The sequence below is a fragment of the Schistocerca nitens genome, chromosome 1 (assembly GCF_023898315.1).
Source record: "Schistocerca nitens isolate TAMUIC-IGC-003100 chromosome 1, iqSchNite1.1, whole genome shotgun sequence".
NCBI classification, from domain to species: domain Eukaryota; kingdom Metazoa; phylum Arthropoda; class Insecta; order Orthoptera; family Acrididae; genus Schistocerca; species Schistocerca nitens.
The window spans coordinates 493,912,206-493,922,100 of NC_064614.1; the positions used below are offsets into that span (position 1 = coordinate 493,912,206).

The 9,895-nt window shown below is 38.8% G+C and overlaps 1 protein-coding gene across 1 annotated transcript in view; it reads right to left on the reverse strand.

Annotated features, from left to right (window-relative positions):
* The window catches only part of LOC126252652 (kinesin-like protein KIF11-A), a 226,820-nt gene extending 217,460 nt beyond the window's left edge, over positions 1–9,360 (reverse strand). Inside the window, exon 1 of the mRNA XM_049953558.1 lies at positions 9,189–9,360. Coding sequence (XP_049809515.1) covers positions 9,189–9,244 — 56 coding nt within the window. The 5' untranslated portion in view covers positions 9,245–9,360. The remainder of the gene's footprint in view (positions 1–9,188) is intronic.
* Positions 9,361–9,895: the final 535 nt, after the last annotated feature.

Consider the following 9,895-nt stretch of genomic DNA (forward strand, 5'->3'; position numbering starts at 1 on the left):
AAAGTTAAATGTCCACCACAGAGCAGCTAAAAGGGAGCAGTCCAGCAAGAGGTGAACGACTGTCATTTGGGAGCCATAGCAACAGAGGTACATCCTCACGACGAAGGAGGTACCATGTGTGAGCCACATATTGCCAATGCGACAAAGAACAACTGATTCCCTGAGAGAAGCCCACAGGGAAGACTTCCACACATTTGAGGTCTCATAAATGACATGCAGTTTGTTGTCCATACTGTTATGCCACTCCGTCTCCCAAAGCCTAAAAACCTTGCAGCATAAGACAGAGATGCCCATCTCCAGGAGCGGTTTCTGTGTATCCTGTTTGGCCAGCCTGTCAGCAAGTTCGTTGCCTGGGGTCCACACAAACACCACTAACTGGAGCATTCCAGGGCAGAGATGGACTCCTGGATGTTCGCTACCAAATGATGGCGAGGGTAGCACTGGTCGATAGCTTGTAAGCCGCTCGGAGTCAGAACAGAGAAGAAACGACTCACCAAAACAGGAACGGACGTACTGAAGTGCATGAGATATGGCCATCTCTGCAGTGAACATACTGCAGCCAACGGGCAAGGAATGCTGTTCAGTGTGGCCTCTGTGGACATAGGCAAAGCCAACATTACCATCAGCCAACAAGCCAACTTCAGAGCCCCAGAACACATCAGGAATCGAGAGGAAGTGACAGCGGAGAGTGGCAGGATTAACAGAGTCCTTAGAGCAATGCAAAAGGTTCAGACGAAGCTTCGGCCGAGGAGTACTCCATGGGGTGTACATGGATGGACCTCAAGCAGAGGTGGTAAATGGAAGGACTCCAATTTGGAGAGAAGGGATCACACGTGTACTGCAATCGTGAGCCCTGAACTGGGCCGCCGATGCGAGAGATGAACTGCCACGAGTGTGAAAAGGAGACGGTAATTCGGATCCTCAGGAGAACTACAAAAGTGTGCAACATAACTGGCAAGCAGTTGAGTACGTCAGGAGGGACTCCAGCCTCCACCAGGACACTTGTCACCAGACACTTTCTAAAAGCTCTAGTCACTAGGTGTACGCCACAGTGGTGCACTCTGTCGAGTAAACACACCATTAAAGGTGCCACCGAACCATAAACCAGACTCCCATAGTCAAGGCGGGATTGAACAAGGGCCCTGTAGAGCTGCAGCAGTGTAGAGCAATCTGAACCCAGTTAGTGTTGCTCAGGCAGTGGAGAGCATTTAGGTGCTTATAAGCTGACAAAGGTGAGGTAGCCAAGTCAATCGGGCGTCGAAAACCAGTCCTACAAATCAGTACATCTCCACTACATAGAGTAGATCATCATTAAGATAAAGTTCAGGTTCCGGATGAATGATACAATGCTGACAGACGTGCATGAGACACGACTTCGCAGCTGAAAACTGGAAGCCATGGGCTGGAGCCCATGACTGCGCCTTGTGAATTGCTCCTTGTAGGCACCACTCAGAAACACCAGTACTGGAGGAGCAATACGAAATGCAGAAGTCATCCACATACAGAGAAGGGGAGACCAACGGTCCTACAGTTGCTACTACGCCGTTAGTGGACACTAAAAAGAGAGATACACTCAATACAGAGCCCTGCGGAACGCCATTCTCCTGAATACAGTGGGGTGGGGGCTATGGGACACACCAACTTAGATATGCGAAGTAGGGAGCAACAGCAAGTTTTGCATAAAAGTCGGGAGCGTGCCCCAGAGACTCCACTCATTCAATGTGGCATGGATATGTCGCCAGGTCGTGTCGTATGCTTTACGTAGTCAAAAAAGATGGCAACCAGACATTTGCATCTGGAAAAGGCTGTTCAGATGGCAGACTCTAGGGACACAAGATTATCAGTGGTAAAACGATCCTGGCGGAAGCCGCCCTGACGTGGAGCCATTAGGACACAACTCCAGGACCCAACCCAACTGCCAACACACCATACGTTCCAGCAGCTTACAGAGAACGTTGGTGAGGCTGATGGGTTGATAGCTATCTACATACAGCAGACTTTTACCAGGTTTTAACACCGGAACAATGGTCTCCCCTCCCCCCCACCCCACTGCGGTGGAAAGACCCCATCACACCACATCCGGTTAAAGATGACGAGAAGATTTTGCTTGTAGTCAGACAAGAGATGTTTAATCATCTGACTGTGGATCCAATCTGGCCCAGGAGCTGTGTCGGAGCAATGTGGAAGGGCACTGAGGAGCTCCCACTCTGTAAATGTGGCGTTATAGGGTTCACTGTGGCATGTAGCGAACAAGAGGACTTTCCTTTCCATCCACCGTCTGAGGGTGCGAAAGGCTGGGGGACAGTCCTGCAACACAGAGGCTCAAGCATAGTGCTCAGCAAAGTGCTCGGCAATCGCATTTGCGTTGGCAGAGAGCATGCCATTCATGTTAATGCCATGGACACCTGTTGGGGTCTGGTACCCAAAAAGACATCTGATCTTCATACAGACTTGGGAAGGTGACATATGGCACCCAACGATCGACATGCACCTCTCCCAACACTCCTGTTTCCTTCGATTTATAAGCAGACGAACACGTGCACAGAGCCGCTTAAAGGCTATTAGGTGTTCTAGGGAAGAGTGCCGCTTATGTCACTGTAGAGCTCGCCGACGCTCCTAATTGCCTCAACAACTTCCAGTGACCACCAAGAGACTGTCTTCCACCAGGGACACCCTACAGAACGAGGGATCACATTTTCCGCCGCAGAAATTATCGTTATAGTGACCTGCTGTATCACAACGTCGATGGCACCATGTGGGGGAGATTCAACGGTTACAGCAAAGGTGAAGGCTACCCAGTTTGCCTTGTTTAAAGCCCATATGGGTAGGCGGTCCATGGGCATGAAGCTGGGTGAGTGGCAGGAAGATGGGGAAGTGGTCACTACCACACAGGTCGTCATGTGCTCTCCAGTGGATAGATGGGAGAAGTCCTGGGCTGTAAACTGATAAATCAATGGCCGAATAACTACCACTGAAATGTGTGGCAGCCCCAGGAGTCGAGTTGGGACAGTAAATTTTCGACATCTCTGCCACGGCCAGTAAGCATGGTGCTACCCCACCAGGGTTTATGGGTGTTATAATCTCCCAAAAGTAGGAAAGGTTTAGGGAGTTGATCAATCAGGGAGTTGATCAACCAGTGCAGCCAATACGTTCAGGGGTACCACACCATCTAGAGGGAGATACACATTGCAGACAGTTATTTCCTTCGTTGTCCATATCATGACAGCCACAGCTTCAAGTGGAGTTAGAAGGGGCATAGGATGAAATACAAGGGTACTGTTGGATCAATGACCAGGCAACAGTGCATCTATTTGTTCTGTACTTCAAAAATGAGACATAGTTTGCAGTTCTTCAATTTGCATTCTAAGAGACTATTTGGAGCAAAACACTGCAGTTGATCATGTGTTCCAAAAGTATGTAACAAATTAAGTAAAAGAAAAGTTGCTCGAAGTTGACAAGCTCATATACTTTTCAGGTGGAAGTGGTGGATAATACAAAAAAATAAAATCTTTGCAACCACAAAGTAGATTTTGGATTGGAGGCCAAATGGCACTTTTTTGCCTCTTGTCACAGTAAAAATGCATGCAATGTAGTAGGGGGCACAATAAAGCATGAGGTGAGTAAATCCAGCCTACAAAGACCTAATTATTACATTAAGGGACATTTATGTCTTTTGCTAAGATAGTATTAAAGGCATCACCTATTTCCTCATCAAGAAAGAAGAGGTAATTCATATAAAAACAACACTCCAAACAAGATTTGAAAACTGTATAGCAATAGAAGGAACAAGGCAATTCCACACTGCGTGCATGGCATTGAAGAAAACTTACTTCATGCTATGTAACAGAAACTACAATTTATAAGAATCATTGTGCTGTCTAACACTAAATGACAGTCGGGTCATTCCATGTCAAGTCACCCAGGCCTTGACACCAACCATGTCAGATTTTGATGAAACTTGGCACAATTACTTCTTTTATCGCCCTGAAAGCACTTGTAAAACTTTTTTGCTCTATCTCTTATAGTTTTTTTTTATAAATTTTTAAAGTTTTTAGATTTGGCGTTGTTTCAGCAGTCGGAAATTGTAACTTAACGTGTCCTCACAACTAAAAAAATTTGTATATTAAAGAATACTCAAGATATCAGTATGAAATTTTGGAATAAGTTTGTGTATTATATCTAAATGTTAAAAAAAATTACCATAAAGATATATTAAAATCTTCCAAATGAAAAAAAATTACAAGGTGGTTTTTTTTTTTTTAAAGCTAACGGATGTTTAGTTTTACAAAAACTGCAATATCTAGAGTCTCAGACCTGATAGAAAGCTCAAATTTGTTTTAAAATACTCTTAATTGTATAGGCTATTAGATAAAAGAAAAATTATGTTGGCTTTTTAACCTGTTTAATAGTTATCTAATTTTTAAAATAATATTAATTATATTTTAAAAACAAAAAATACCAAGTGACTTAGACACCGAAAATAAGTTTTTGTCTTCTTGGAGTAGAAATGTACACTTGGATTTTGTTTTGTTACTCCTGTGTTTTGAAGTAAAAAATTATTACAGTGTTAAATAGTGCTTGGATAGTATTTTATTAAGTTTATTCGAACTCTCAGTAAGTACTGTTACTTAGTTTACGGAGATTCTTTTCCAATATCCTATAAAAGTAACCAGAACAGTAATCAGACCAAAAGTGAAATCAGTATGTCAGATATTCAAACCTGTAGTGTAAGGTTATTAAAAAATCTGACTGTTTCCAAACAACCTACACACCTTCAAAAAAGTTACAACCGGTATCAGAATTGAGTGAGAAAGAAAAAGATTTGATCCACTTACGATCTGGAATTAATCTGTGTGAATTTAAGAATATATGTTCACACCACAGCTACTACTTTTTAAATGTTTTTGAAAAGTATCAAACATGTGTAGACCCACTAAAAAAACACAAAAAGCCCATCAAAAAATCGTTGAGAAGTGTAGGCTTGGATCTTTCTAAACAATTACTGACAAAAAATATTAGCATAAAACCCGGACAAAAGCTTTGCTCAACATGCCATAACTTTTGTGAGGAAAAATTAAGAGTTGAAGTCAATGAAAGTGAAACAGATGATGAAGTCATGGTTGAATTAGAATCATTGGAATCCAGAAATGAATCCCTCGTACAAACAAACATTGCTCTTGATTATTTAGGTTTAACACCGATAAAGCTTCATGGCTTGTCAGAACAAAGTAAAGGGTCTTATTTTAAAAGGTAGGTTAGCAGTATTGAAAAGACTGCAAAAAAGGTGGTTTCAAAAGCATTAAAATATGATGCACCAAGTTCTGATGATGACGAAGAAGATAAAAGTGTGGTTGAGAAAGCAAAGGATTTTGATGTAATGATTTCTCTTATGAAAGAGAAGATTTTATCTGTTGGGAGGTCTAGAAAAATCCAGATTCTGACCTTGGCTCCAGATTCTTGGAGTCGAAATAAAGTGATGAAAGAATTTAATGTGAGTACATGGTGCGACAAGCTAGAAAGCTAAAATCTGAAAAGGGTATTTTGGAAACTCCTGGTCCAAAAAAAGGTAAAACTCTTTCTGAAAATACAGTAAGACTTGTAACAGATTTTTATGATAAGGATGAAAGTTCCAGAGTGCTACCTGGAACGAAAGACAAAGTAAGTGTTCAAGAAAATGTGTACATGCAAAAAAGGCTCATTTTGTGTAACTTCAGAGAACTCTATTATTATTTCAAATAGGAGAATCCCGAGGTAGAAGTAGGATTTTCAAAATTTTGTTTCTTGAGACCTAAATGGTGTATCCTTGCTGGTGCTGCAGGCACACACACTGTATGCGTATGCAGTATCCACCAGAATGTTAAACTATTACTGGATGCTGTGAAAATTTAAGAATCTTATAAAGACCTAATTAAGATGCTTGTGTGCAACACAGAAAACCAAAACTGCATGCTACATCATTGCAACAGTTGTCCTGCAAATACTGCACTAACAGAGTGCTTAACTGAAAAACTAAGTGAATATTATGATTTAGAAGAAGAAATTGTAATCAGTCAGTGGGTTAACACAGACAGGGCAGATATGATCAAACAGTCTATCAGTGTTGAAGACTACATTTCTTTATTGGAAAAGCTCACCCCGAACTCGTTTATAGCAAAATCCCAATCAGCAGCCTTTAAAAGATTGAAAGAAGACCCACCACCCAAAACAGCAATTATTGTGATAGATTTCAGTGAAAATTATTCCTTTGTTATACAAAATGAGATCCAAAGTTACCACTGGAATAGAGGTGGTTGTACTCTACACCCAGTTGGAGTTTTTCTAAGAAATGAGGAAAACAATGTTTTTGTTGCCAACCACTGTTTTATTAGTGATGAAGAACATGACACTGGTTTTGTTAACTTTGTACAAAAAGAAATTACAAAGTCGCTGTCATTACATCATACTGACATTGACTCAGTTCACTACTTTACAGATGGTTGTGCTGGGCAGTACAAAAATAGAAACAGTTTTAAAAATTTGACAGAACACTTGAGAGACTAATTTGAAGGCCCAACACTCTTTTTTTGCAACAAATCATGGGAAGTCAATTTGTGATGGCCTAGGAGGAACTATTAAAAGAATTTTAAGGAAAGCCAGTCTACAGCTTTCAGACAAAGAACAAATAATGACAGCAATCGATGTGTATAAGTTATGTGAAAAAAATATTGAAAACATTCATTTTCACTTTATTGACAAAAAGGAAGCTGATTTGCTACGGTTAAAACTAGAAAAACGTTTTTCAGCAACCCAAACCATTCCTGGAACAAGAAGTTTTCATAACTTCAAACCACTTCCAACAAACAACCTTGAAATTAGAAGGACTACAGATAGTGTAAAACCCTCCTTAGTCTTTTCTTTCCATTCTTCTTCTGATTGGGTTCGTGTTCAACCATCCATAAATAGCTATGTGGCTGCAAATTATGATGGTAACTGGTACTTTGGACTGGTAAAAACAATATTCAATGATGAAGAAGATGAAGAAATTCTATTTCTACATCCTTCAGGACCTGCTGCATCATTTTATTGGCCTGAAAGAGAAGATTCCTGCATAGTGCCTTTGGAGCACATAGTCTGTGTAGTAGACGAACCTCAATCAAGCGGCACTGGGAGAATGTATTACTTCAAAAAAGACTGTATCAAAAGAACTGAAAGCACTTGGATGAAGTGGAAAAACAGTTTGAATCAGCATTAATGTTTATTAAAAAGACAAAATTACTCAAAAAATTCAATGTTTCAAGCAATCAGTTGGGTTATACATAAGTGTCGTAAGTATCTTTGTACATAATTCTAATGTAATCTACTATAATTAATAAACATGTTAAAAAGCCATCATTATTTTTGTTTTATCAAATAGCCTATATGTTTAAGAGTAAATTAAAACAAATTTGAGCATTCTCAGGTCTGAGACTCTAGATATTGCAATTCGTATAAAACAAAACATCCGTTAAAAAAAAAAAAAAAATACATATATATTTTTTTCATAGTAAATATTAATATATTTTAATAGCATCATTTTTATCTTCAAATATGTATAATAAATAAACTTGCTGCAAAAATTCATGATGTTATCTAAGAGTTTTTAAGATAAGCAAATTTAAAGTTTTGATTACAAATTAAATTGACCATTTCCGAAGGTTCAGAAAACGCAAAACATAAAAACTTTAAAAATTTATAAAAAAAAGTGTAAGAGATACAGCAAAAAAAAAATTGCAGGTGTTGTCAGGATGGTATTAGAACCATTTGAGCCAAATTTCATGAAAATCTCAGGAGGTGGGTGTAAAATTTGTTTTTTATTGGGTGATTTGATATGGAATGACCCAGTGGCATGTGTGTACGATGGACAATTGTGACTTGCACAGCTTGAAATAATACACATGGAAAACAATGATATTTGTGTGCATTTTTACCATCTTGCTGGCTCAAGAATGTCATTCAAGAAATCTACTAGCAAAGTTCAGATATCAATAAAATGTATTAAGAATGCTTTCTTTCAGTGTTGCACTTACCACAGCACCTGGGAAGTCTTATTCTGTGTCACAAAAACTACCTGAAGAAATACGTGTTCTTAACAATTACCATTAGGATTAGGGAGCACCACATATGACAAGGATGTTAATTGAAAATGATTATTTTAAATGTCAAGATTATGCAAATGTTTCGTTAAGTAAATTTTCGAGTTTATTCATATAATTCCACACCTTAACTTCACTAAAAGTTGATTACATCCAGCCCATACGACATGAATTAGGCAATACCCATAAGATCAATTTTAGTTTAATCATTTCCTCACTTCCAAAAATTCACACCTTTGTTCACAGTCACAATATCAGTGTTGAAATTTTTACAGTGCTTCGCTACCATACAGGTGTATAAGACATACAGAAATCAAATTTTTATATTCAGTCCCATCAAACTTAACAAAAAAAATAAATTCCCCAAATTTCAAAAAATTTATGATAAATCAAGGAAACATTTGTAAGTGTTCTTGCTCTATATGAGGCTAATAGTTTATATGTTACTAGAGAAAAGAATACACTCTGATACATCACTCCTTGGTTGTCGGTTTTGGGTCTAAAAACTGTAGTCTCTAAATTTTCAACACCAAACCTTGGAGGTAATTTTGAGTGGTTATTATTGAGTTTAAGGTATTTTGGGTAATGAACAATGTTGTAGAGGAGACTTTCCTAAAAACAATCGTGTAAATTTTAATACTGTTTTCTCACACACACACACACACACACACACACACACACACACACACACACACACAGAGAGAGAGAGAGAGAGAGAGAGAGAGAGAGAGAGAGAGAGAGAGAGAGAGAGAGCGCACCATGTCCCTGTACTAGTTTCAGTTAAACAAAACATTGCTTGTTAAAGCACAAAGCATTACTATTCTATTACAAACAATTCAAAAATTTTAGAAAAGAGAAACAAAAAGTTTAAATTCAGTGAAGTACATTTGCAATTCGAAGTCTTTAGTTGCACAAAAAGTTGGCAAGCAATATACTCGGCGCAATGCAAATTGCGCTTGCATACAGCGATTAGCATAGCAAAAGGGAAGAAGACTAAATTTTAAACCTCCATAGTCCAAATTGGTAGACATGACATTTACCCGGCAAATCAAGCTATCCACCGAAATCAGTACATACCTTACTCTAACAAACACTTTAATGTGCTGGTTTTTATCTTTCTTCTTGGAATTCATGATGTACACAAACCAAAAACAATCAATGGGTGGCCAACCGCCAACGGAAACAACTATCAGTTCAGCACGTATTTTCAAACTATGTACGATCTGCAGCAGGCGCTCCGATTGGCTACAACTGCAACAAACAACGACCATCAGACAAACTGTGGCGGGGGATGAAAATATTCGATTCTCAAATCGATAGATATCGAATCACGCATGTAACCCAGTGATCTCTATACTGATGTAACCAGTGCCATAACGAGAGTTAAATGCAAACGAAACCGAAACCCAAACGTTGGAACCAGGAACAAATTTCATACAGCAATCAATCAGAGGTGACAAACATATTTATAAAAGGTATAATACTTGAAGACGAAAATACTGTCTGATATAGCAAATAAATGCACGTAAATATATTGTATAAATACTAGGAATAAGAACAATCTACATAAAGATCTAAAACCACTTACCTTGGTCCATAAAGGGGTCCAATACACAGGAACAGTAATTTTCATTAAATTGCCAGCAACCAATAAAAACTTGCATTCAGATAAAGCATAGTTTAAACAGAGTTTCAGACTTTTGATAGGCAACTCCTTCTATTCTATAGATGAAAATCTTAACAGGGACTGTTAGACCAGCTTACGTAAAAATGTGGTTAGATTT